The sequence below is a fragment of the Saccopteryx bilineata genome, chromosome 10, assembly GCF_036850765.1.
Source record: "Saccopteryx bilineata isolate mSacBil1 chromosome 10, mSacBil1_pri_phased_curated, whole genome shotgun sequence".
NCBI classification, from domain to species: Eukaryota; Metazoa; Chordata; class Mammalia; order Chiroptera; family Emballonuridae; genus Saccopteryx; species Saccopteryx bilineata.
Genome location: NC_089499.1, coordinates 61,842,010 through 61,869,462, shown reverse-complemented (window position 1 = coordinate 61,869,462; position 27,453 = coordinate 61,842,010). Strand labels below are relative to the sequence as shown.

General features: G+C 41.0%; 1 protein-coding gene across 3 annotated transcripts in view; it reads left to right on the top strand.

Moving 5' to 3' along the window:
* Positions 1–27,453, top strand: part of ARHGEF3 (Rho guanine nucleotide exchange factor 3) — a 381,307-nt gene that overhangs the window by 192,230 nt on the left and 161,624 nt on the right. For all 3 annotated transcript variants that reach the window (XM_066246135.1, XM_066246137.1, XM_066246136.1), the window contains one exon: positions 11,695–11,757. In XM_066246135.1, the coding sequence (XP_066102232.1) occupies positions 11,695–11,757 (63 nt within the window). The remainder of the gene's footprint in view (positions 1–11,694; positions 11,758–27,453) is intronic.

Sequence of the window (27,453 nt, the reverse complement as noted above, 5' to 3'; positions counted from 1 at the left end):
TGGCTCTGCCCCTACCTCCTCTCATGTTACCCTGGTTTGTTTTCTTCATGACACATAGTATACTCTATAACTAGCTTGTTTATTTACTTACTGGTTTATCACCTCTGACCCATACTGTTCCCCACTGGACTAATATTTTCCTGAAGGCAAAAACTGTATCTCTTTGTTAACCAATATATCTATAGTATTTTGCACAGTGCCTGGCATATAATAAATGCTCCATAAAATATTTGTTGAATGAATAAACCTATCTAGTGAAATTCATTTTTCTGAATCTCCTGTTTTTCCTGGGTTTCTGTTGTCAAAATTCAGGAATATTGTCCACAGAATAAAAAATGAACTTTTATGCATGGCATGTCTTGGTGTTTTAGTCTTCCTGAAAAGAAACTCTAGCCTGACCAGTGGTGGCGCAGTGGATAGAGCATCGACTCAGGATGCTGAGGGCCCCAGTTTGAAACCCTGAGGTTGCAGGCTGGAGTGCGAGCTCGACGTCTTGAATGCAGAGTTGCTGGCTTGAGCACGGGATCATTGACATGATTCCAAGGTCACTGGCTTGAAGCCCAAGGTCGCTGGCTTGAACTCAAGGTTGCTGTCTTGAGCAAGGGGTCACTGGCTCAGCATGAGGCCCCCAGACAAGGTACGTATGAGAATCAACCAATGAACAACTGAAGCGATGCAACTACAAGTTGATGCTTTTCATCTCTTTCCTCCCCACCAAAAATAGTAATAGTAAATAATAATAAAAATAAAGAAATTCTACAGTTTTATACTTGCCATCTGGGGTAAGTGGGTTAATTTGTTCATATATGTCAGTCAACAAGCATTTGTTGAGCTTTTTCTGTGTGTTGGTTTAGGCCTTAGAAATGTCCAGGAAAATTCTGGACATGAAAGAATTCTATTCTTAGTAAAACCACTGATTTCCTGAGAAATGGATTAAGTGCTGGGTAAATATGCTTTGATTCTGCAAAATCCAGATCTCAGTTTCAGACTTCAGGATAAAAGTGATAGATTGGGATGGACTTTGAAGCAAAAATCAGGATTAGAAAATTTAGCACAAAGCACTTTTCCCTCCTGGCAGTCTATTTGTGGCTCACCACAACTTTTGCTTTTTACTTAGAACTTGACAGGGGATGATAGTACTACTACAGAAGGGATGTTCTGAATACCTGCATGTCCCTGGTGTTTGGAGGCCTTTACCTTTCTCCTGTAATTTGGGGCTGTGATGAGGTCCTTCTTCACTTTCAAAGACAGTTGCAGAAGGAAAATGTCCCTCTAATCACACTTGACATCTTTCCAGACACTGCACCAAAATGGTAGATGACTTTCTCATTGTTCTGATGGCTTCTCTGCAGACTATTGCCAAGAGTGTTTTCTCAAGTTAGTCAGGACTATTCCTCTGAAAACCTGTGACCTTCTCTGTACTAATGAACTCTGAGCTGGACAGGAAGAAGAGGAGTCATTGCCACATGGAGAATCTGTGGCTTCTCTGGAATCCAGAGGCAACATTGTAAAGAGCTGTATTAAGAAATGTTTTTGGGCCTGACCAGGCGGTGGCACAGTGGATAGAGTGTCGACCTGGGACACTGAAGACCCAGTGGACACTGAGGACACTGAGGTTGCTGGCTTGAGCATAGGCTCACCCGGCTTGAGTACGGGGTTGCCAGCTTGAGTGTGGGATCATAGACATGACTACATGGTCTCTGGCTTAAGCCCAAGGTCACTGGCTTGAGCCCAAGGTCGCTAGCTTGAGCAAGGGGTCATTGGCTTGGCTGGAGCCCTCGGTCAAGGCACATATGAGAAAGCAGTCAATGAACAACTAAAGTGCTGCAACGAAGAATTGATGCTTCTCATCTCTTTCCCTTCCTGTCTGTCTCTCGTTCTCTCTCTCTCTAAAAAAAATAAAAATAAAATAAAGAAATGTTGGTATATTCAAGTACATTGTTTTAAGGAGAAGGGTTCTAATTATTACACGGTTATTCTGCTTATGGTTGTTTCTCTCTTAGGAACATCTCTAAGGACAGATAGCCTATCTTGAGAGTTTCCAGTTTTGTTTGGGAGAGAGTAATTTTTAATCAAATCCTTAAATTATACTCCTTTTGGGCCTATGGAATTATGTTACAGTTAAAACCAACCAAATTCTGCTGTAGGGCCTGGGTGGACCCTGTGCCTTATAAGAGCACTGAGCCCATAGGCACCAAGGGTGGCCGTTCCGGCAGAACTGAGCCCTCAGCAGGCAGTGCGCAGAGGGCCAGGTGTCCCCTAGCACTGGTGCATATTGATGCCCCTGAAGAGGAACAAATGGGCATGGGACTGTTTAACAGGCATCCCCAAACTACGGCCCGCGGGCTGCATGAGGCCCCCTGAGGCCATTTATCTGGCCCTCCGCCACACTTCCGGAAAAGGCACCTCTTTCATTGGTGGATAGTGAGAGGAGCACTGTATGTGGCAGCCTTCCAACGGTCTGAGGGACAGTGAACTGGCCCCTGTGTAAAAAGTTTGGGGACCCCTGGTTTACAACCTTATTTTTCGAGATGGGAACGGAATGTGTATGTAAATTATTTGTGAATTTATTTTGTTTTACTTTTGCTATGTTATTTTTTTTCATTTATTTGAGAGAGAAGGGAAAGAGAGAGAGAGAGAGAGAGAGAGAGAAAGAAAGAGAGAAGCATTAACTCATCATTTTAGTTAATTGTTCCATTTAGTTGTGCACTCATTGATTGCTTCTCATATGTGCCCTGACCAAGGGTCAAACCCATAACCTCTGACACACCAGGTCATTGCAGGGCCTTGGCAACATTATTTTAATATAACTTTAAATTTATGGAAAAGATGCTGGTCTAGGGGACAAGATACTCCTGAATACCCTTTACCCGATTTGCTGGTTGTTTACATCTTATCCCATTCGCTTTATCCCTGTTTTTGTCTCTCTGTATCTCTGTCTCTATATGTTTATATATAGAATATATATACATGTACATGTATTTAACATGAATGTAAATTATTTTCCTTCCTATTTGAGAATGAGTTAAAGAAAAAAAAAGAGAGTATGAGTTGCAGACATTATGTCCCTTTAACCCCGAATACTTAATACAGTGTGTATTTCCTAAGAACAAGAGCATCCTCTCACACAGTATGATTATCAAAGGCTGGAAATTTAGCATTGACAAAATATACTAACTCATCTACCATTTTTTTAAAAAATTTACTAATTGTCTCAGTAGCAGACTTGATGGCCGTTGTTTTTGCTGGACCGGAATCCAGTCTGGGAGCATTTACCGTCGTGTCCGCTTGGTCTGGAGCAGTTTCCTAGGCTTCCTGGTCATTCCTTGATTTTGACAGTTTTGAAGAGTAGGGACCAGTTATGTTATACAGTTCGTTTCCCTCAATGTGGGTTTGTTAGATTTTTTTGTGTGGTTAGATTCAGTGTATGAATTTTTAAAAACTAGAGAGAGGAGAGAATACTGTTTTTGAGGCTGTGGTTAAGGCATTCCCAGCTCTGAGATATTTCTAGATAGGAAAAGGCAGGAAATCCAAATGAGTGAAGAACTGCAAACTTCCTTTGAAAACTCAGGTTCCCAGTATAACCACATTTGAATCCAAATTGTGCAGTTGGACCATCTAAGCTGGTTGGTTCCATGGAGTAATTCTCTAGAAATTAAGCAATTATTTGAACATTCCCTGAACTATATGGATTATATTTTTATGATAAAGGCTTCAAACCATACCACATGGGAATATTTTTAATTAATGGGAGTTCAGCCTGACCAGGTAGTGGCGCAGTGGATAGAGCATTGGACTGGGTGGGACATGGAGGACCCAGGTTCAAAAGCCCAAGGTTGCTGGCTTGAGCACGGGCTCACCAGCTTGAGCCCAATGTCTCTGGCTTGAGCAAGGGGTCACTCAGTCTGCTGTAGTCCCCCAGTCAAGGCACATATGAGAAAGCAATCAATGAACAACTAAGGTGCCTCAACAAAGAATTAATGCTTCTCATCTCTCTCCCTTCCTGTCTGTCTGTCCCTATCTGTCTCTATCTGTCCCTCTCCCTGTCTCCGTCACAAAATAAAAAAATAAATGGGAGTTCTTTATGTTGTTATAAATAAGTGAATAAACAAATAAAAGAGGGCCAGGGATGCACTAGTTGAAAACCTTATGCAAGGTTGTGATTAATCCAATTCAGTGTTAAGGAGATCCAGTGGAAAAAAATAAATTATAATTATTAGAGGCCTACAAAAAAGGTGCTCTGGTTAATTTGGTTTTGTGCTTTTGTCATATCCCATTATTGAAAATCTCTGTGAATGTGAATCCCATGTCCCACTTTAGATTGGTGTTCATAATGGAGTTTTTCTAGAACAGTCTTTTTGGAAAATAAACTTGCCAGCAGTCTGCCCTGGGTAGAGAACTTTTCTGTCTTCTTTCCTGCTCCTCTGGCCTTGAGTATTTGGAGTGAAAAGTGGTCTGTCAGTGTTGGTGAGATGACAGCGACTCTGGCTGGAGGTTGGTTGTCAGGTGGCACAGAGGGGCTCGCTGGGTCTCCTCTTCCTCCCACTGCTGCTTCTTCCCACAGAAGAGGAAGAACTCTCTTTATTTCAGAGACAGAGAGAGAGTCAGAGAGAGGGATAGATAGAGACAGACAGGAATGGAGAGAGATAAGAAGCATCAGTCATCAATTTTTTGTTGTGACACCTTAGTTGTTCATTGATTGCTTTCTCATATGTGCCTTGACCTTGGGGCTACAGCAGACCGAGTAACCCCTTGCTCGAGCCAGTGACCTTGGCTCCAAGCTGGTGAGCTTTGCTCAAACCAGATGAGCCCACACTCAAGCTGGCGACCTCAGGGTCTCAAACCTGGGTCCTCTGCATCCCAGTCTGATGGTCTATCCACTGCGCCACCGCCTGGTCAGTCGAAAGAACTCTCTAAACTGAGAAGAATTCATCTCTGCTTCCAAACTAGCTAGGGGCCTGGTGTTTAGTGGCCAAAATCAATAACGGGTTTTTCTTGGTTTGCCAAAATCAAGTTAATGGGTAGATTTTTATACATTTTAAATATTTTCTCCATGTCCCCCCCCCCCCCCCCCGGTGGCTGCTTTCACTGGCTGCTGTTGCTACTATGACTAATAGTGAATACTTGAGTAATTACTCTGTGCCGGGCATGGTGCTGAGCTCTTTACCAACATTGCTCCATTTAACTCTCACAGTAACCTTTGTATTCCCATTCTATAGATGAGAAAACTGAGGTTCAGAAAGGTGAAGAGGGATGCTTAAGTTTCTATAACAAATAAATGGCGTGACTAGGATGTCCCACCAAATCTGACTTTATAGCCCATCTAGCATCGTCAAACCACAGTTAATGTCATCTGTGTGCAAAATTGCATATTACGTTAAGATTTATTTACCAATAGCTCATAGAGCACCATGATTTCCAGGTTCTCTTCCTGTGAGCACACTGAAAATCTAGAAGAAAGAAACAGTGCTCCTGGATGCTGGAAGAGAGAGGCTACTTTAAAAACAAGGAGGAAAGAAACCCCAGCAGTGTATTAAAATGGAACAGGAGGTCCCTCTCTCTATTCTTCCACTCACCCCAGGAGCTTCAGACAGGAGAAAAACAAAATGTGGATTCTTTCCTGCTCAAACGTGAGTTTAGTGAGTCAAGTTCCAGCTCAGGGCAAGTACAAGAACACAAACTCCTTTTGTGAATCTCTCCCCAAAGAAGGTGCGGACAAAAGGCGGCGAGGCAGCAAAGCCTCTGAAACCACCAAAGCTGTTTGCCAGCAAAGAGATAAATCAAAAGGGTTTGAGATCTGGTTTGAATTCAATAATTATAAATGACTAATCAGGGGCAATTTGCTGTCAAGTCAGGAGCTGCACTCTTTCCATTGCTGCATCTTTGCTGCTCTGGTCACTTGGTTATTAAATAGAAAAGCCCTCTGATTAAATAACAGGGCTGTTCTGACACCAATAAATTAAATTTCAGTCCTTTAAAATTGTCAGGCCTCCCATTTTCCCTGTTTCTGTGGAAGAAGTGGGAACCACACACAGTAAATGTGACCAAAGACATCCAGAGAGGGCACCCATGCCTGACCCTTTGTGATGTGGGCAAGGGGACGGTCGGGCTGCATCCCAGGTCTCCTGTCCATTCTGCAGGACCCCCATCTCCAATGCCCACCCTGCCTGCCTCTCACAGTCCAATAACAACAGAGCAGTAGTGGCAATAGTAGTGATGGTAAGCATGGTAATAACCACAGTAGCAATAATCATGCCCGTTTTTTAATCTTTTGCCATTTGCTGTTTCTGTTCTGTTTTTTTTATTTTTATTAATTTTAATGGGGTGACATTGTTCTATTTTTTCTATTTTAATCCTGGAAATAACCCTATGATGGAGAAATCAAAGCTTATGGAAGTGTTTTATAGACACATAACATCTCACACTCCCAGAACCTGGCTCATCATAGGTCCTCAGCAACGAACTGTTGAGTTAGTGAAAGGGTAAATAGGAACTTGATCAAGGTCACACCAAGTAGCACATGGTGGAGCTGGATTTTGAACTCTAATCTGTCTAATTTATGCCCTTAATTTCCTTGAAGTGTGTAGGTAAATGCATTATGAACCTTTTTATATTGTTGCAAAACACAGTGTTTTAAACAAATATTTGAATTTATTTTATATTATTTTACTATGGTAATTTGAATTAAATACATATTGTTTTTAAAACAATATAAAATAAAAGCACCCTAGCCAGATAGCTTGGTTGGTTAGAGCTTCATCCCTAAATGCATAGGTTGCTGATTTGATCCCTGGTCAGGGCACAAACAAGAACAGACCTATGTTCCTGCCTCTCTCTCTCTTTCTCTGTCTCTCTCTCCCCCTACTTCCCTTCATCTCTCTCTAAAAAATCAATAAACTAAAAAAAATAATTAAATAGAAAAAAGAGAAATAGCATTGTACGACAGAAAGATGAGTGATTTGGGAATCAGGCTGGCCTACAGAAAAAATCCCCTCTTCGACATTTACTAAATTGGTGACCTTGAGGAAGTCACTAAAGCCTTTGAGCCAGATTGTCCTCTGTAAAATGAACACAATTCTTCAGCTGGGTTAAAGAGAAGTGTAAGAATGAGATGGAGGAGCAGGTGCGGAAGGGACAGCAGAGTGGTCTTGAGAGTCAAAAGTATCAGATGGAGGGTCAGAGAGAGGAAAGTGGGTAGAATATGAGATAGAAGTTCTGGCCAGAAGAACTTGATAGGTAGGGCATGAAAAGCAAAGAGAAGGTCTAGACCGGAGATAGAAGAAGGCCTGCACGTAAAGGATTTCTGTTGCTTCCCCGTCCGGTGGCAGAAGTTGTCAAGATCTCTTAGGATATTGTAATCAAATGTCTCATTTTCAGGCCAATGGGAGTCATTGTCTAATTTGTACTGTGGCCATGCCATGTTACAGAAGAAAATGAGTTTTTTTGGCTTAAGGACAGAGAGGCCTAACTTAGTGAGGATTTTTATGAGACATCCTAGAGGGGTTTGGTTGGAAGGCTTAGTCTCTGAAGAGCCCATAGTGGAGACAGGTGAGCAAGAGGGGGCGTCCCCACCTTTTGTCACTGTCCCAAGAGGAGAGAATCTCCGTGTGGGGGAGTTGTCCCTGATAGAGGTTGTCACCACCTGTCAGGGAGCTCCGAGGACAAGATGTCTGAGAGAGTGGAGAGGTTTGGCTAGGTGCCTAGTCTTCCGTGCAGTCCACTGAGACTGAAAGTCAAACCCCTCAAAACGTGAGGCGTGTCAGAGAAAACCATCCGACCAGGAAGGGGTGTTTTTAGAGAGAAATTTAGAGGCCAACCGGGGAAGGGGAAGGGAGAAACTCCTTACCTTCCTGGTCCAGCAGGGGTTCAGGACAGGGTTAGACTGCTGGCCAATCAACCTACAATTACATGTCCAAACAGAATCAGGGAGTAAGCCCGGGACAAGCTGCTGCTGCCCATTGCTTCCCTGGTTGTAAGTTTGGACGGCAAAGAGGGATCATCCAGGCAGTTAGTACCCTGTCCCAGGTTTCGGCACCAGATGTAAGAATGAGACGGCACTCGAACACCAGGCAGGTCTTTCTCCTCTAGTAAAGCCTGCATACCTGGTGTTCGAGTGCTGTCTCATTCTTACAAGAAGCTTGAATGGACCAGTCCTTTAAATAGTGAGCACTATGTGGCTCACTGCAGGTGCCCGGTTCCACCCTCTCATGTATTGGAAGGCACGTGGTGATGCTCCTTTGATTCTAAGACTCAAATCTCAAACAGTTTCAAGATTTGGGTCTATAGAGAATGGAAGCTGAGCCTAGTAAGGATAAGCTATTCAGGCTTGGACCAAGGCCAGCTCTTCTGAAAATCAGTTAGCTGAGATTGGGGTCATTGCTCTTCACAGACAGCCTCACCCAGAACCACAGAAAAAGCAGTTGTTCATGGACCATTTACTAATGAGATTTAGTTGTCTGCCCTGTGCTACCAAAAGGTAGCCCAGTCTAAAAGGAGGCAGCCATAGAGTGACCTCGAGAACAATGACACAGGGTGAAAGTGGACTGGAAGGAAGACAAGTGAAGGCTTAAAATTGAGTCAGCAGGATGGTGTCCCCAGTAATGATCCCAGACAGAGTCCACCTGATCCATCCAGTGATACCTGTGTCTCTGTCAGATCTCACATCTGAATATACAAAGGGCTTTGCTTTGTTGCAAATTAACAAAGGGCCTCCTGGTTGTTTATGTATGTGTGTGTATATATGATGAGAGGATTTTCCCAACACCCAAACACTTCTAGAAATTGTCTTCATCATATAACCGGCAAGGCTAAGGAATCGGAGAGTACACTCAGGCCCTTTGTTTTCATACATTCCCCTCTGTAACTGCCTTTCCTTCCTGTCCCAGAGAGGCACATTGGTATTCAGACAAAGGGCTCAGGTGCCCATTTAGTTTATTTATGATTTAATTCAGCTGGCTGTTTCCTCTCAAGTGAGGTTTATTAGTCTTGGATTCCTTGCTCCTAAAGCACGGAGGCTGAGTTGCTCAGGACAGTGTGTGGCTAGATGCCCTGGTCATGCGTGTGCCTCGCCCTTGAACATATCTGACAGTTCCTCTCAGATGAGGGGTGGAAAGCCCAGGTGTTCCACTCAGACCAATGTCTGTACTGTATAGCCATGATTTTTTTGACCTGTCTATGTATTTTAAGGAAAATAAATGCCCCCATTGGTAAGGAAAATGCTCTGTCTTGTTTGAAAAGCAAGAATCATAGCTTGAACTTGCAGGTTTTGAGTCTCCAAGGAAATTTGAGGTTGAAGAATTTCAGCCTTCAGTGATTTTGCTTTTGAGGTTTTGATTTAATTTTGGCAGCCAGGTGGTTAGCGGAAGGGAAGGGTGTCACCCCAAGAACACTGGCTTCCTTTATTCATTCTTTTAGTCACTCATTCAGAAATTATTCATTGACCTACTACACAGGGTACTGGGGTTTAAAGTTATGTGCTTAAATCAGAGAGCGCAGTCTAAGGCACAATTATTAGGCTTACCCAAGGCGCTTGTTTTCATGGCTGAAAGGGAATGCACTGTGCATTGGCTTCAGGAAATTTGACAAGAATAACAGGGTGAGTCTGTGGCTCCTCAAATTTTCCAAGAACCTGTGAGATTAAATGTATAAATACAGACACAGTGTCCTTCTTCCCTAGAAATTCTCCCAAATAAACTGTGCATGGTTTCTGATGCACAGGGGAAGTAAAATGGCTCATTCACTAGCCTACCTAAAACAACAGAATGTTAACTAGTCTAGATAGGTACACTGTCTTCAAAGCCAATTCTTTAGTAGAATCAAAGTTATAAAGATGTTTCCTCCCAAATTCCTGATGTTAAATACTTTCTTAGATCTTCTCTACAGGTATGATGTGCTCTCCCAGACACTGGGACAGGACAGAATGGTGGGGAAGCACATAGTTTGAAGCCAAATAGTTCTTAGTTTAAGTCCAGGCTCTGCCACTTGCCAATTATAGAACTTTGGGCAAGTCTCTGCCCCTCTCTGAGCCTCTGTCTCCTCCTCTGTAAACTGGACATAATACTTGTACCTACCTACCTCACGAAGTGATCATGAGAATCAAGTAAGATCTTGCATATAAGAATTTAGCTCTGTGATCAATATGTGGTGTGTAATAGGCTAAAGCTACTATTATGTTGCTCATCAAAATTATGGGATGTTTTATCGCTTCATATTCATTTTGAAATATCCTCTAATTCTGCTAACTAAAATTAGGGGATATTTTATCGCTTCATATTCATTTTAAAATATCCCCTAATTTTTGTGAGCAGTATAATTACTTCTCACTGTGCTTCCAGAGTCCTCCAACCCACGTATGACGTTGGTGGTATAGTGATTAGCATAGCTGCCTTCCAGAGTCCTCCAACCCACGACTTGAGCACCTACTGTGTACCAGGCACTCTGCAAAGCTCTAATATGTATTAATTACCATGTTTACTCCCCCTCTTTGAGAATAGAAGCAAATGTCCTTACCCCCCTATCAGAGTTGAGAAAGGGTGACTCAGAGGAGTGAAGTGGCATTCCGTAGGCTGTTTGGATCTTCCTGCATTATAGTTAATCATATCAGAGTCTGTCCTACGTTGAACTTAATTTCCTTAACTGTGGGAGTTGCTGATCTTTGCACTCCCAGCAGCAAACACACATCCTGGCACACAGTGGAAGCACAACAAATTTTTGTTGAATTGAAGTAAAGAAATACTGGAGAAGTAACAGTAAGATCAACAAGGATAGCTGGTTGCTTTTCAATCTCTGCCAGTGTTCACACTCAGGATCTGATAGAGGAGGAAGAAGGAGTGGACTTCTTTAGGGTTGAAGATTCCAGGGGGCTCTGAACTCCACTGTCAGTTCATATCAATGATTCTGATCTTTGGGTAGCTTTCTGCCAAGTAGGATAGGTAGACTTCTTTAACAAGTCACAAATTAGGGACTCCAGGCAATACATGCCCAGTTGATTGAGCTGAGGTACAGAAGAGAGGTGAATATCTTTGATGAACCTTTATTGTGGTGTGTAGATGCAGTTTCTTTTCTTTTTATAAATAAGAAAATACATTTTTTCTACATCTAACCTGGCAGACTTCCTGGTCATAATTTCATCTGAAATACTATTTTCTTCATTCAGTTCAAGTAACGACTCTTTTGAATCTCAATGTGTGTGGCTATAAAAGAGGGAGGCTGGCGACAGTGTCTAAGGTTCTTTCCAGCGTTCTGGTTCTGCAGTTACATCAGAACCCGGGTGTGGTTTAGAACAAATTTAAATTACCCAAGTACAAAGCAGCTCTAAAATTGGAATATCTTTAAGTAAATAGGTTTTTCTTTCCAGTTTTTTTTCTTCCAAATTTAGTTAGAATTTGAACTTTGTGTCTAAATTTCTAAACTTTGATATATGAAGACATTTAGGGGGAAAAAAGAAATATAAAGAGAAACAAATTTTAACAGCATGAAAATGAATAATAATGCAAACTAATTATCCTAGAGCTTAATAGTTTCCCATACTTTCTTAGGCTTTATCTGTTCATTTTCATAGCATGGCTAAAGATTTGGGGTAACAAAGTAGAAACGACAAGGATTGCATGTGCTACTTGATTGATCTTGTTTTTCCTTAATCAAAGCCACAATCCATGTTAACATCTGAACTTTGTTTTATTGTTTGTTTTGCAGCGAAAACGGAAGCAGAGCGCCCAAGGTGAAGATGCTGTTAGCCTTTGTAGTCTCGACATAGGTGTAAGTACAGTCCTTCCTACTATCCTGCCATGGGAACACCTCTCATCTCTGAATCTACTTGTTAACATGCTGTGTGCATTAAGTGGGCTTCTAGGATCTGACTATGGAAGTTGTGACCTGGGAGAAAACTGTTTTTAAAATATTTCATTTTACTGGATAAAGCTGTGTGGCCAACTTAAACTTCCAAGCCAGGTTGTTTATTGTCTGTGTCTTTTCTCTCACAAAATGAATTATGAACTCAATGCATCTAGGTAGAATCTAGAAAAATACCACTGTGCTATTTTAGAAGCTGGCTTCAGAAGGTAGACCAGATGTCTGTCCCCTTTTGGTGAGGCTAGCAAGTTAACCCAGCTCAGGTAGGTGGGTGGCCCAAAGGCCAAAAGAAGTCTCCAGCAGCACGGCTGAGTGAGTGGCTTTGGATTCAACAGATGTTAGTCTAAATTAAGATTCTCCACTTACCATTTGTTTGACACTTTCCCTCACCTCTGATTCCTCATCTGGAAAATAGGGATGATAAGACTTAACCTAACAAAATTTTTGTGAGAATCAAATAAAACAATAAAAGTGAGAAAAGCAAGCCCATTACCTGGCATGGACTTGGTACCCAGCAAGTGTTAGCCTTGTTGTGTTTTTATTTAAAAGCAGAGGTTTGCAAAAGAATTTAAGTGACATTGTAGTTGAGTGCTGACGATGTAAAAAGCTTTCTTGGATTTTTGAGACCCATATCCTTAAATGCTTAATTATAGAGGCTTCCTTGGATGGCCTCCTTGTCTCCCTACTGACACAGTGAGACTCCTACCAGAGCCTCTGGCGCTGTTATCTGGGGGCTGGGGAGGGGGATTCAGGCCCCTCATGGGCACCCCAAGTTTACTCACTTCTTGCCCTTCCTTGGTGTTTAAAAATTATGCATGTTGGATCCATCTAACATTAGACCCAAGTCTTTTTCCTGTACAGAGACCACAAAGCCATTGTTGTAAGATGAAAAGGATGTTATGCTAAGAATTAAGAACTGTGCCATGGTTTTGGCTCTGCCTATAATTAACAAGTAATTTCACCAAGTCATTTCAGCTCTCTGGGCTTCAGTTTCCTCATTTGCTTTCTCTTTCTTTCTTTCTTTGAGAGAAAGAGAGGGGAAGGGAGAGAGATGAGAAGTATCAATTTGTAGTTGGATCACTTTAGTTGTTCATGGATTGCTTCTTGTATGTGCCTTGACTGGGGAGCTCAAGCCGAGCCAATGACTGTTTGCTCAAGCCAGCAACCTTGGGCTCAAGCCAGCGACCTTGGAATCATGTTGTTGATCCTGCGCTCAAACTGGACAGCCTGTGTTCAAACCGGCAACCTCTGGGTTTCGAACCTGGGACCTCAGCATCCCCAGTTGATGCTTTATCCACTGTGCCACCACTGGTCAGGTTCTCATTTGTTTTTATAAAAGGGTTATGAGGTCAAGTATTCTACAACCATTGCAAAAATTTGAATCTTCACAGAGCATGGATTACTGGGTTCTCATTTGATGGCATTTATTTTCCAGTGTAAACAATGCTCTTTTATTTTTTATTTTATTTTATTTTAGAGAGGGGGGAGGGAGAGAGATGAAAAGCATCAACTCAGTTTTATCACATTAGTTGTTCCTTGATTGCTTCTCATATGTGTCTTGACTAGAGGGCTCAAGGCAAGCCAGTGACCCCTTACTAATGTAAGAAACCTTGGGATCGTTTTGATTATCCCACACTCAAGCTTGCGACCCGTGCTCAAGTTGGCAACCTCAGGGTTTCGAACCTTGAACCTCAGCATCCCAGACCAATGCTCTGTCCACTGTGTCACCACCGGTCAGGCAAGGCTCTTTTAGTTATTTTTAATTATTACAGAGTCTTCTGTGATGCAAACAACCATGATGGAGAGAACCTGAGCTGTCATCTAATTAATGTAGTTGAGCATCTTTATTTCACTATATGGTATTTGCCGCAGTTGTGAGGCCATCAGATTGATGGAGTTGGATCAGTTTACTAGGTTGCCATGGTAAGAGGACAAAACATATGATGTACTTCTGAATTTTACTTCACTCACTTGAATGTTTTATTGACAAGTGAAGTCTGTGGAACTTCTCTTATCAGCAACAAGTTTTTTATGTTGGAATGTTTTTAATTTTGTGGAAATTATTAGAATCATTAGCTTTCAGAATTTAAATAGCCCTTAGCCTATTGCCTCACTTTGCAAATGAAGAAATAGACGCCCAGGAAGGTGTAATGATTTAGTCAAGACTTTATTTTTAATTTAATTTAATTTTTTTATTAATTTTACTAGGGTGACATCAATAAATCAGGGTACATATGTTCAAAGAAAACATGTCCAGGTTATCTGGTCAATCAACTATGTTGCTTACCTATCACCCAAAGTCAGATTGTCCTCTGTCACCTTCTATCTAGTTTTCTTTGTGCCCCTCCCGCTCCCCCTTTCCCTTTCCCTCTCCCCCCACCCCCCGTAACCACCACACTCTTATCAATGTCTGTTAGTCTTGCTTTTATATCCCACCTATGTATGGAATAATACAGTTCCTGTTTTTTTCTGATTTACTTATTTCGCTTCGTATAATGTTATCAAGATCCCACCATTTTGCTGTAAATGATCCGATGTCATCATTTCTTATGGCTGAGTAGTATTCCATAGTGTATATGTGCCACATCTTCTTTATCCAGTCATCTATTGACGGGCTTTTTGGTTGTTCCCATGTCCTGGCCACTGTGAACAATGCTGCAATGAACATGGGGCTGCATATGTCTTTACATATCAATGTTTCTGAGTTTTGGGGGTATATACCCAGTAGAGGGATTGCTGGGTCATAAGGTAGTTCTATTTTCAGTTTTTTGAGGAACCACCATACTTTCTTCCATAATGGTTGTACTACTTTACATTCTCACCAACAGTGAATGAGGGTTCCTTTTTCTCCACAGCCTCTCCAACATTTGCTATTACCTGTCTTGTTAATAATAGCTAATCTAACAAGTGTGAGTGGTATCTCATTGCAGTTTTGATTTGCATTTCTCTAATAACTAAAGAAGATGAGCATCTTTTTATATATCTGTTGGCCATTTGTATTTCTTCCTGGGAGAAGTGTCTGTTCATGTCCTCTTCCCATTTTTTTATTGGATTGTTTGTTTATTTGTTATTGAGTTTTATGAGTTCTTTGTATATTTTGGATATTAGGCCCTTATCTGAGAAGTTGTTTGAAAATATCATTTCCCATTTAGTTGGCTGTCTGTTTATTTTGTTATCAGTTTCTCTTGCTGAGCAAAAACTTCTTAGTCTGATGTAGTCCCATTCATTAATTTTTGCCTTCACTTCTCTTGCCTTTGGAGTCAAATTCATAAAATGCTAGTCAAGACTTTAATAAAGGTTATTTCTAAGATCATGCCTCATAGTTCATTTTTCCTTGACTATATTTATTTCTTAGGAAAACATGTCTTTACTTGCTTTTTATCAAAGAACCATGAAACTTTTATGTGAAAAGATTAGTATTTGCAATTATAAGTTGTGATTTGTTTTTCTCTCTCTCTCTTTTTTTTTTTTTTGTATTTTTTTTTTCTGAAGTTGGAAACAGGGAGGCAGTCAGACAGACTCCCGCATGCGCCCGACTGGGATCCACCCGGCATGCCCACCAGGGGGCGATGCTTTGCCCATCTGGGGTGTCACTCTGTTGCAACCAGAGCCATTCTAGTGCCTGAGACAGAGGCCATAGAACCATCCTCAGCACCCGGGTGGGCCAACTTTGCTCCAATGGAGCCTTGGCTGTGGGAGGGGAAGAGAGAGACAGAGAAGAAGGAGGGGGGGGAGAAGCAGATGGGCGCTTCTCCTGTGTGCCCTGACCAAGAATCGAACCCGGGACTCCTGCACGCCAGGCTGACGCTCTACCACTGAGCCAACCAGCCAGGGCCTGTTTTTCTCTCTTTTTAACCATTTTATATCATGTTTTGTCACAGTAAAGGGACTTAAAGAAAATAAATCTACCTTTATGCTTAGGGATTCAGTGATGGCCACACTCCCTTTCTCATCTTGCCTGGCATTTTTCCTGAATCTTAACAAACAAGATTCTAGAGCATGAGCAGAGTCCCCTCCGGATATTATCACAGAGTATTATAATAATTGTAAAAGTAAGATGAATTCTAGGAGCTGTTGGAGGGCAGGAAAACTGGTGTTTTGCAGATTTACTGACAGTCTAAGTCATATGAAGATGACAGGATGTGTGACAGATTGTGACGTGGCCACAGAGGAAGTGGTACTAATTTTCAGTGCCTTGCACCTAGCAGGCACTCAATAGAGGTGAATTGATTTGAATGAAGTAGTGGGTGAAGTCACTCATGAGATGTTTTGCCATAAAGGCAACCATATCTAAATAAATATCTGAGTCCAATAAATTAATTGTTCTGATACATAAATGGTCTTGTGGGCTATTCAAAGGTGCTTTTAAATGGTGATAGCCAGTAGAGTTTCAATCCCTTTACTAACCAGCAGTGTTACTGAAGAGCTGTTTTGAGCCTGTGTCTGTGTAGTGGAAAGAAGTACCTGAAAAGGAGGTGGGTTCCAATGGATGACTCATAACTGGAAGGTGCGAGGGTTTTGAGAAAGTAATGTCAGTAGCTCTCGATGTTGATTCCATTTAATAAGTGGAAAGACATTCACAAGATGTTTTTAAACAAGAAGTTGTTAGATGAGGGGACAGAAGTATTTTGAGGATCATGGTCAAGTTTCTGTTGAGTCCCAGCTGCATGCTGCCTGTGCAGGGAGCTCTTGGTTAATAGTTACTAGTTGATGGATTTTAAAAATAAAAAACAATGAGCCCTCCAGTGTATGTGGAATTCAACATGCATACCCTTTTTAAAGAAATATATTTGTGACAGCTTGACCTGTGTGGTGCAGTGGAGAAAGCATAAACCTGGAGTGCTGAGGTTGCTGGTTTGAAACCCTGGGCTTGCCTGGTCAAGGCACATGCGGAAGCAACTATGGGTCGATGCTTCCCACCCCTCCCACTCCCCCTGCATTTCTTTCTCTCTCTTTTCTATAAAATCAGTAATTAAATTCATAAAAAAGGAAATATATCTGTAACATAAAATTAGGAAATGTTAAACAGCTGAAATCTTCCCCCTCTGATTAAAAAGTACATAGACAGCCCATCAGGGTGTCTGAGTGGTGATAGCACCAGACATTCCCACTACATCTTGCTTTATTTTAAAGCTTCAGGTGACAATTCTGATAGTTGCCTAGAAGGTAGTTTTCCTTCTAAAGTCCTCTTCAACCTCTTTATTGAATTTGAGTTTAGAGATGAAATAGGAATGGATAAGCTAAGAAAAGAGCTTATTCTTATAGATTGGGATCCTCAAGTGTTGGGGGGAGGGGTTAGGGACTCCTTTGGAAATCTGCTAATAGCACTGGGCTTCAGAACATTTTACAACATTGATGTGTGATTTCACGGAGCCCATCCAAGACCCCATGTTAAGAGTTTCTCCTAAAAAGAATCTCAGAAGGGTCTTAGGGCATGGCGACGTATATCTGAAGAGCTGTCCTCCCACCCTTCATTCTCAGCACTTGGTGAAAAATGAATTGTGACTGGTGAGCCCACACTTTTTGATGATATAATTGGTCTCTATTTTTTCCCACCACTTTACTCAATTCACTGGCTGAGCCCCCAGCTTCCTGGCAGGATAGAACACAAACTGTTCCAGAAGGAAAACCACCTGTACGTTTGAGAACAGTTGGCAGAGTAGAAAATGCTCCCAGCAGCCACCTACAATCTTCTCTCACGTCAGAGGATCTGAGTGGGATTATTACAGGGACTTTCTTCCCCCACAGCTCTTTCCAGTTTAAATTCTAGTGAATGGGAGGGAGACAACCTGAGTGGAAAGCTAGGGTTCATGATGCCCCAGGAAAGGCCCTGGGCAGAAGAGCCAGGAGGGCTGCTTAGCACCAAGCATCCTTTCTCAAAAGCAAATGATTCCTGGAGTGAGTATAAAAATAGCTTCCAGTGATGAAAACAATGTAAAAGATGAAAAGGGATGTATGTTCCCTGCAGAAAATTTGGAAAATTTGAACAATAGAATTAATCAATAATCCCACCACAAAGCAGTAGCTACATTTGGATGTATTTATTACCTTCCTGTCATTATACACAGGCTCACTTTAAAATTTTTTTCATGATGAAATAGTGCAAACATACAAAATAGCATAAAGAATAATATAAAATTCCATGTAGCTACCAATGCAATTGAAGACATTTGCCCTTAACAGCAAAGCCAGGGGCCCTTGCAAACCCTTTCTCTGCTGAGTTTAATGTTTATTGTTGTCTCGCTTGTCTGTGAATTTGCTACATATACATATTCCTAAATAGCACATAAGTTTTCCACCATCTTTTAAAGTTTATATAAGCACAGTTTTTAAAATTGGGATCATAGCACATACTACTTTTTCCTGTATTTTTCATTTACTTTATTTGTTAAGATCATGTTACTACATCTTGAAATAGTCTTCAAGAACATTATTTTTAGTAACTATGAAGTACATTGTCAAATGGATGCACCAAATTTATTTCAACAATCTTTCACTGAATATTTATATAAGTTACAACTCTTCTTTATTACAGATAACACCAATGGACATTCTAGAGTACACTTGTATACTCTTTTATTAGTAGGATAAAATGGATAAAATGTGAAATTCTTGGCTTACAGGGTATGGATATTTTTTTAAACCTGTGAACATGTTTATACCCTTCTGGTAGTGAGAGGTGGAAGACCAGCTCAGAGCAGTTGAGCATCTTGTACAGAAACTCGGAGTGGGGAATTGTTTTCAGGTTCTCTGGCCCATTTCTCTTTCAGCGGTATCTCTGGTTCCCTGCTAAGTCCGTGAGGTTATATGGGACATTTGCGTACCCCCTCTCTTTAAGAGGAGTACTTCCCGCTGCCCCTGGTGGGGATGGCGCTAGTGGTGGGGCTTTCCCAGGGTAACAGGTTCCTGGGAGTGGGATGAGGTCCATTTAATCTCACAACTGTCCTGTGACCATAGGTGTTACCATACCCGTTTTAAAGATGAGGAAACTGAGGCTCAGAGAGATAAGCATTTTGTTCCAAGCCCCATCTCATGGTAGCTTCAAATCTGGGTGGTTGGATCCACAGCTTATTTGTCTCCATGACTTCTGGTGGTGGATAATGCATAAGATATTCCTCTGGTTTTATTGGCAAACCACCTTTGAGGTTTATGACATACATCCTCTAGTTTCCATTACTGTGCTTTCCAGCTGCTTACCCTGTTGCATGAATACTCATATCACAAGTGTGGATATAGAATGGGGAACAAGTGTTCCTGTCTCTATTAAGCCAAATGATGTTTCATTCCCAGGATAAGAGGATTTGTTCAACCAGACACAGAATACAGCAGGATTATTTGATCTCGGCTCAGCAGAGTCCAGATAATTTTAAAAGATACCATCTCTCAGTCTGTTCTGGAACTTGCTAACGGGGAGAGTAGCCTTGTCCCAGCTGGCACTGAAGAATTACATGGGTTTTAATAACGCTGTTGTCATCAAGGGGACTAGGCCTGCCTTTGAGACAGGGTCTTCATTAGCACAGGCTTATATTTAATCTGTTGGCATATTTTCCATTTTGGATTTATGATCTGCCCTCACTGCCAGTGAACTCCTTTGGGCCTACAGTAGTGTAGACCCTATGTTGAGTTCAAGGTTCTCATGCTGCCATCTCTGATGGCAAATTTGCTCATTGTTGACATAGACACCTTTAATTTTGTCTTTGTCCTAATTGATTAGGTAGTGAATGGTAATAATCACTATGATCTTTTTCTCTTTCAGCTACCTCTTCAAAAGCACAGTGACACTTGAAAGCTGTATAATTTTATTAACTAGTGTCACCCCAATTAGTTCAATACAAAGGGAAAAAAAGTGCAGTGACAAATTCCAAGTAGCTTGAGGACATACTTGCAGAAGTCAATGATCTAACAGTGTTGGTCATTGTTTACTACTCCCCTTCAAAGTGACATTGATGGGGTCTGTGTTAAATAAGAGTTATTCTGCTCCAAGAACACCTGTTTGTTTGAACTTGTCATCAGAATTACAAATTTGGGAGCTAGAGACTGAACATCACTCTGAACCCCAGTTTCCTCATCTGTAAACTGAAATTGTAATGGTGCCCTGCCTTAGGGTTGTAAGGATTAAAAGGAGTTAATTGGTGTAAAGCACTTAGGTTCCAGCCCATGGTAAGCATAAAAAGTACTAGCTAGTATTGCTGTTAATTTCATAATATGAAATCAATGTATGGTTAAATTTGAGGGTACTTGCTGTTGGCACCAGTGTTTCATAAATAGAACTGATCATGCCTGACCAGGTTGTGGCACAATGAATAGAGTGTCGACCTGAGACTCTGAGGACCTGGGTTCAAAACCCCAAGGTTGCTGACTTGAGGGCAAGCTCACCAGCTTGAGCTCGGGTGAGAAGCAGTCAATGAACAACTAAAATGCTGCAACTATGAGTTGATGCTTCTCATCTCTCTTTCTTCCTGTCTGTCTGTCTGTCTCTCTCTCTCACTAAAAAATTAAGTATATAAGTAAATAGAACTGATCATGAAAAATTTAAAAATACTAGGATATGAGGAGACATATACAAGGAGCTTTATTACAGCATTTTTTAATAGTAACTAAAAGCTAAAAACATGAATGTCCAAGTTATATAGACTTGTAAATATATTACAAAATATAAGTATGAAACACAATAAATATGAAGTATGCTCCTAGATGTTTGCAAATATATTTGTCTATTCCAAGTTATAAGTGTGCAAGAACACACACTGCACTGAGGATAATGGTTATGTTGGAAGAATGGAATTATGGGAAGAGGTGACTGGACTCTAGGGGTTCTTGACCTTTGACATCTTGTGAAACCTATGAACAAACCTTCCCCTTCCCCAGAAGACTTGTTTATATGTGCTTGAAGTAAAATACATAAGATTACAACAAATCCCAGTTATATTGAAATAAAGTTATCCAACTATTTTTTTTAATTTGTAATAAGAGTTATATGTGTGCTTCTTAATCAATGCATTAAGTAACAAGATCTGGCAATGAGTCTAATAACTAACATACCTAACATGGGATATGAGTTAAGAATAAACAATATTTTGAAATACTCACATCAACCACACTGTGATTTAAAGACAGTGATTTCTATGGTGACAAGTTCACAGGTCTGCTATGATTTAAAAATATAGTGATTTCTATAGTAACAGACTCGCAGGTCTGCTAATGCTTCTGTGATTTGTGACCTCCATTCACACTGGAAGGAAATGCTAAATTTCAGTTCTTAGTGAAACTAAAGGTGTATTTTTTTTTCCATCCAAGCTCACAGATGTCCTGAATTTATCCATGGACTCCTGGGGGGGGGGGGGGGGCTGCAAATTCTAGGTTAAGAATCCCTGTTTAAGATATTCAGTCTGTTATGATTAGCTTTGTATTACATTACTTCAGTAATTTAAATGACTGAAGTAAACAAATACAACAAATATAATACATTTTGACCTGTTGGTATATGAAGTTGTCACTGTTCTAAAGGAAAGAATGTGAAACATTATATAAAAGTAAGAGACAGGGATAATAATGATGTCTTTAGGAAGGCCTAGCAACACTGGGTGTTTAGATTTTTCTTTGACACCAGCTTAGCTTTTTGAAATAGATGACTTGTCCACCCCAATAGTTCAGTAGACAATTTCTTCTGCTGCTTCTGCTATTAGAAAAATAATTTTAGGGTAGAAAATAATGGCCTTATTTCTTAGAGATGAATACTGATCGGGTAGAATGTCATGATAGCTATAATTCACTTTTGAGTACTTTTACATAAAATGTAAAGTAAATATTTTAAAAGAAAAAACCATTTTATTTTTAATTATACAACTAACACTACATACATTCCCATCATTAAAAACAAAAAAACGCTTGACCACCCCCCATCCCACCTACTTCCTCGAGTATAATCCTGGTTATCAGTGCAGTCTCCTCCCAGATATTTAGACATAGACATACAGAAATATACAGATACAAAAATTAGTTTGTGGTGGTATTTTAAGTACATGAGTGTTGTCATTTTTGTTTTACTTTGCAACTTGCTTTTGTTTTTAAGTAATTTTAATTTTTAGAATAGTTTTAGGTTCCCAGAAAAATTAAGCCGAAATTACAGAGGATTCCTATATATGCTCTGCCCTCACACACACACAGCCTCTCCCTACTATCAGAATCACCACCAGACTGGTGCATTTGTGACAGCTGATAAGCCTACATGTCATTATCACCTAGAGTCCAGAGTTTACATTAGTGTTCACTTGGTGTACATTCTGTAGGTTTTGACAAAGGCGTAACAACACATATCCATCATTATAGTATCTTACAGAATAGTTTTGCTGCCCTAAAAATCCTCTGCACTCCACCTGTTCATCCCTCCTACCCCCAGCCTCCTGGCAACACTGGTCAGTTTATGGTCTCCAGAGTTTTCCCTTTTCTAATGTGTCATAATGTAGGTAGCCTTTTCAGATTGGCTTCTTTTGCTTAAATATATTCATTGAAGTTCCTCCATGTTTTCCCATGGCTAAGAACTCACTCTTTATTTTAAATCACTGAAGTAATATTCCACTGTGTAGATGTAGCACAGTTTACTTACCCATTCACCCAGTGAAGGATAATGTCTCATTGCACAGCTGCTCATTTGTGCATAAAACAAATGAGTCATAGTTATTTTAACTTGATTCTCCATAATTTTAACATGATTCTCAATTGAGGGGCACATGTGTTGCTACCAGTATTTCCCAGTTACAAACAATGACCATCCTCATACTCCAGAACGAGTACATGCAAAAAAGTGCCTATGGAGGACACTTGCTCTTTAATGAGTTGCCATCTTTGTAGTTCAGATTCATGTGCTATTTTGTTCCATTCATAGACACCAAAGAAAAGCAAACAAAAACCAAACTGTTACCAAATGCAGATCTGAACAGGCTATTAAAGCCAGTGGAGAAGGACAGTTTCTATCATACATGCTTTATTTAAATAATAGTATGTTCAACTTTTAAACTTAAATACTCAGAAGTATCATCCATGGTTAAAAAAGAAAGAAAGAAAAGGCAACTGTGAAAAAAAAGAAAAGGGCCCTGGCCAGTTGGCTCAGCGGTAGAGCGTCGGCCTGGCGTGCGGGGGACCCAGGTTCGATTCCCGGCCAGGGCACACAGGAGAGGCGCCCATTTGCTTCTCCACCCCCCGCCCTTCCTCTCTGTCTCTCTCTTCTCCTCCCGCAGCCAAGGCTCCATTGGAGCAAAGATGGCCCGGGCGCTGGGGATGGCTCCTTGGCCTCTGCCCCAGGCGCTAGAGTGGCTCTGGTCTCCGCAGAGCGATGCCCGGAGGGGCAGAGCATCGCCCCTGGTGGGCGTGCCGGGTGGATCCCGGTTGGGCGCGTGCGGGAGTCTGTCTGACTGTCTCTCCCTGTTTCCAGCTTCAGAAAAATACAAAAAAAAAAAGAAAAAGAAAAGAACAACTACAGCTCCCCCCCAAAAAAAACCTGTAGTTGTGAATTCAAAGAATAAGTTTGTTATATTGACAAAGTTTGCGTCTAACTGCCTTTGACATTCTGTAGTTTATCATTCATTCTATTTTGACTGAGATTATTTACAGTAAAAAGTCACTAGAAAATAACTGTTCACAAATGCTTTTTCTTATTAACATAGCCTGGGTCAGTCCACCTGAAAATTATGGAAGTAATCCTGGTTAGGAAGTTCCATCCAGGCTTCCGTTCCTAGCTAATTGAGTTTTTCCCCCAAATGACATATAATTACATCAAGCCTCATCTTTGATCTGGTTATATATTTCTGGTTTCAATAGCAGACGTTGTTTTTCTTTTTTCTTGATTGTGTCTGATACTCATTCTCTGTGAGGAAAAAGTGGTATGTTGACTTTTTCCCTTGACATTTACTGTGCATAAACTTTTGACATTGTTTGATTGATACTTAAATTTTGGGTAACTTCTGAAAAATGTCAAAAGAATGAAGGGTCCAGGAGAATCCTTGTGATTAGTGTGTCTTCCTGCACCCTGCTGTCTAACACACTGCTGTGTGTCGATCATTTTATGGAGAGAGTCACCCCAGTATAAGCAGGTGGCTTCTCTGTACCCATCATTTCATGGCTGGTATCGATGTTGAAGCACTTGGAAGTGAATCGTGGGCTTATCTTCAGTCATCAACATGCCAGCTTTGGGTTAACTCCTTAGAAATTCTGCAGGGAACCAAAGGTATTTATTATGGATCTTTCCAGAGCATATTGACCTTTTCCTCTTATGGTTCTGTAAACGATTTTTCTTTTACCCTCCCCCCCCCACACACACACACCTCAAAATATCTATTTCTAAAATTGGAATCTTCTAAGAACACTAAAATCAAAAAATTTTTAAGTATTTTTTCTTTGCCTTTTCAGGGTAAAGTGATGCATTCACTGGCCAGGTCTATAGAAATTCCATCCGAGGACATATTTATTACTACGGAATTAATGACTTCACTTGTTTATCTTTAGTTAATTCATTGACTCATTTATGCACTTATTCGTTCAACCAGTGTTTATTGAGCTCTATCCTGGGTCAGGCATAAGGACAATGAAGGAAGTGAAACTTAGTAATCATTCATCTGCAGACAAGTAGAAATTGCTCTTGATTTTGTTACAAGTTAACCAAGCATAGAGAAGGTACATCTCAGCTACACCTAGGACTGTTTTTCTCCTTTCTATATGGAGTAATTCCACATTGTTGGTTGGTTTTGAAAGAAATAAATTTTACTATACATTATTCTGGTAACATTTTTCTACCTTACAGTACCCTTAAAATGGACATTTTCTTCCAGCTGGCCAACCCAAAGATTCAAACAAGGAAGGGCTTCACCTTGTTCTATGCAAAAGCTGACCTTGAGAACTACTGTGTATTGTATAGCAGGTGGGCTTTGCCTCTGTGTTCTCCTCACAGTGAAGGTATAGGGACTGGGAGCATGGGATTTCAGAGCAAGATCTCTAAAATTTTGAGACCTGAAGGGGATTTGGAAAAGATTATCTCGTTGAATACATTTTATTGTGTAGATGTGGTGATTAGAGCTTAGACAAGTGTCCTGCCCAAACTAACTGAGGATGAGTGGGAGTACAAGTCTTGGGACTTGTGTTCTGGATTGGACCTTAAATCCAGGAAAAGGTAGAAGCTAACAGTTCTGGTTTTGACATTTTGAATTCTGGCCTCATCACTTCTTAGCTGTGTGACCTAGGACAACACATTTAGCCTCTCTGTGTTATGGTTTCCTTGGCTGGAAAAATACAGATGATAATAGGGTTGCTGTAAGAACTCAGTATGATAATGCAAGTAGGGCTGTGGCACAATGTAGCAACAAGCAATCACACCTACTGTAGATATCGTAAAATAATCCAGGACCGTGGAACAGAAATATTGCCTATTTTAGACAATTCTGTCTCCCTGGTGCGCAAGAAAGTGCCTGGTATGTATCCAGCCCACGATTAAGATTTGTTGAATGGATTTTTTTTAGATGTAAATTTGGTAACTCTCATAAAAGATAAATGATACCAGGAAAGGGAACATAAAGATGATTTTTGTGTGTTGCTTAAAACAGAGGGTTATAGAGTTCAACAACACTCTTGTTGGTGTGACAAGTTTGTTTTTAAATAAGCAACTTCTGTAAATAATAATTAATAGGGGTATTTGGCAGTGTCTCAGCTGTTGATTTCATCCTGCAAAGCTTGACTTAGATCCAAGCAGTCTTAATCAACAGGTGACTGGTTAATTACACCAGTCAGCTCTGCCTTTAAATAGAACTAGAACCACACCATTACCACCTCCAGTGGGACCTCCTTTATCAGGCCCCCATCATCTCCACAGTGTCTGGATGATTCCTGGGACTCTCCCTAGTCTCCCAGCAGCTGCCCTTGACCCTTTGCTGTCCACTGTCAGTGCAGCAGCTAGAAGGTTTCTTTTAAGCCTAAACGACACACTCCTCTCTCATGTCTCCCTCCTCACTTAGTGGCATTGCCACATCCTCCTAGTGGCCCTTGACGTCCAGCACAGTTGGATGCCATTGCTACTTCTGGATCTCATCACCTGCCCGCTCCCTTTCCCTGTGCTCACCACACGCTCTCCTCTCTTTCCCCAGCGCTCACACCCCAGGGCCTTCCCGACTGCTCTTTCTTTCTAGGTGGAGAGCTCTTTTACATACCCATGTGGTCGGCTTCCTCCTTTCCCTTTCTGGTATCTCTTCTGATGTTCTTAGGCTTCTTCTGTCTCCCTATGTGAGAAATCACCTCCATTCCCCATCCCCGACTCCACCCATACATTCCCTACTCTTCTTATTCAACCTTTTTTTTCTTCATAGTCTGTCCACACCAGAATATAGCTTTTATTTTGTTTTTCTGCCATATTTCTAATATCTGGTATGGTGTCTGGCACAGAGGGTGTCTAATTAACATTTGTCGGATAAGTAAATGAGTGGCCACTTCATTGTTCATATGTTTCATGCTGTCTTTAGATTACTGTGAATGTGAACTAGATTTATCTTGGCAGCAGTTTAAGAATGTCTCTCTTTCTTTATACATATATCTGCATTCCCACATTTTTGAAGAAAAGTCATGTAACAAGAGGCAAAACCAACACCTACCTGAAGAGACCTTGTGAAGATAAGCAAGGCTTTTATCTACCTAAGCAAGATAAGTGAAGATAACGCCAGGCTTTTACAAGCTAATAAATAAAACAGCCTGAAGATAGAGGGATATAAGCGATTAAGCGATGTGGGAAGCACAGGTGATTTCATTAATGCCAGTGCTTTGGCATCTAACCCGTCAGTGCTGCAGGGCTCTCTCAGGGTAGTGGAAGGAATGGAAAATTTCTGTTACAATGAAAAACATCCTTCTTTTGAAGTCTCAACTTCTTTCCATTTAACTGGTATTTATTGAGTACAGAGCACTGCTCCTGGTGCCCACCATGTGGTTAGAGAAGGGGTGGTCACTACACTCATACTTGGTTGATCCATTTAAATGGAAAGGAATGTTCTAGGCCAGTGGTAGTCAACCTGGTCCCTCCCGCCCACTAGTGGGCGTTCCAGCTTTCATGGTGGGTGGTAGCAGAGCAACCAAAGTATAAATAAAAAGAGATTTAACTATAGTAAGTTGTTTTATAAAGATCTTTTCTGCCAAACTTAGCGAAAATCCAACATAAAGTACTTGGTAAGTAATTATTATTATATGCTTTAACTTACTGTAACTCTGCTTTATAAATTTTATAAACTAAAGTTACTTTCCTACTTTATAAATCACCATTACTGTGGAACCGGTGGGTGGTTAGAAAATTTTACTACTAACAGAGATACAAAAGTGAGCAGTAGGTATAAAAAGGTTGACTATCCCTGTTCTAGGCCATGTAGAAATAGTGGACTACCAATACATATATCATTGTGTCTCATCCTGGGGTGTGTCCTGGCCATTACATTGAAATGTGAGCATGGCCTGGCCAGTTGGCTCAGGGGTAGAGCGTCAGCCTGGCATGCGGGGGACCCGGGTTCGATTCCCGGCCAGGGCACATAGGAGAAGCGCCCATTTGCTTCTCCACCCCCCCCCTTCCTCTCTGTTTCTCTC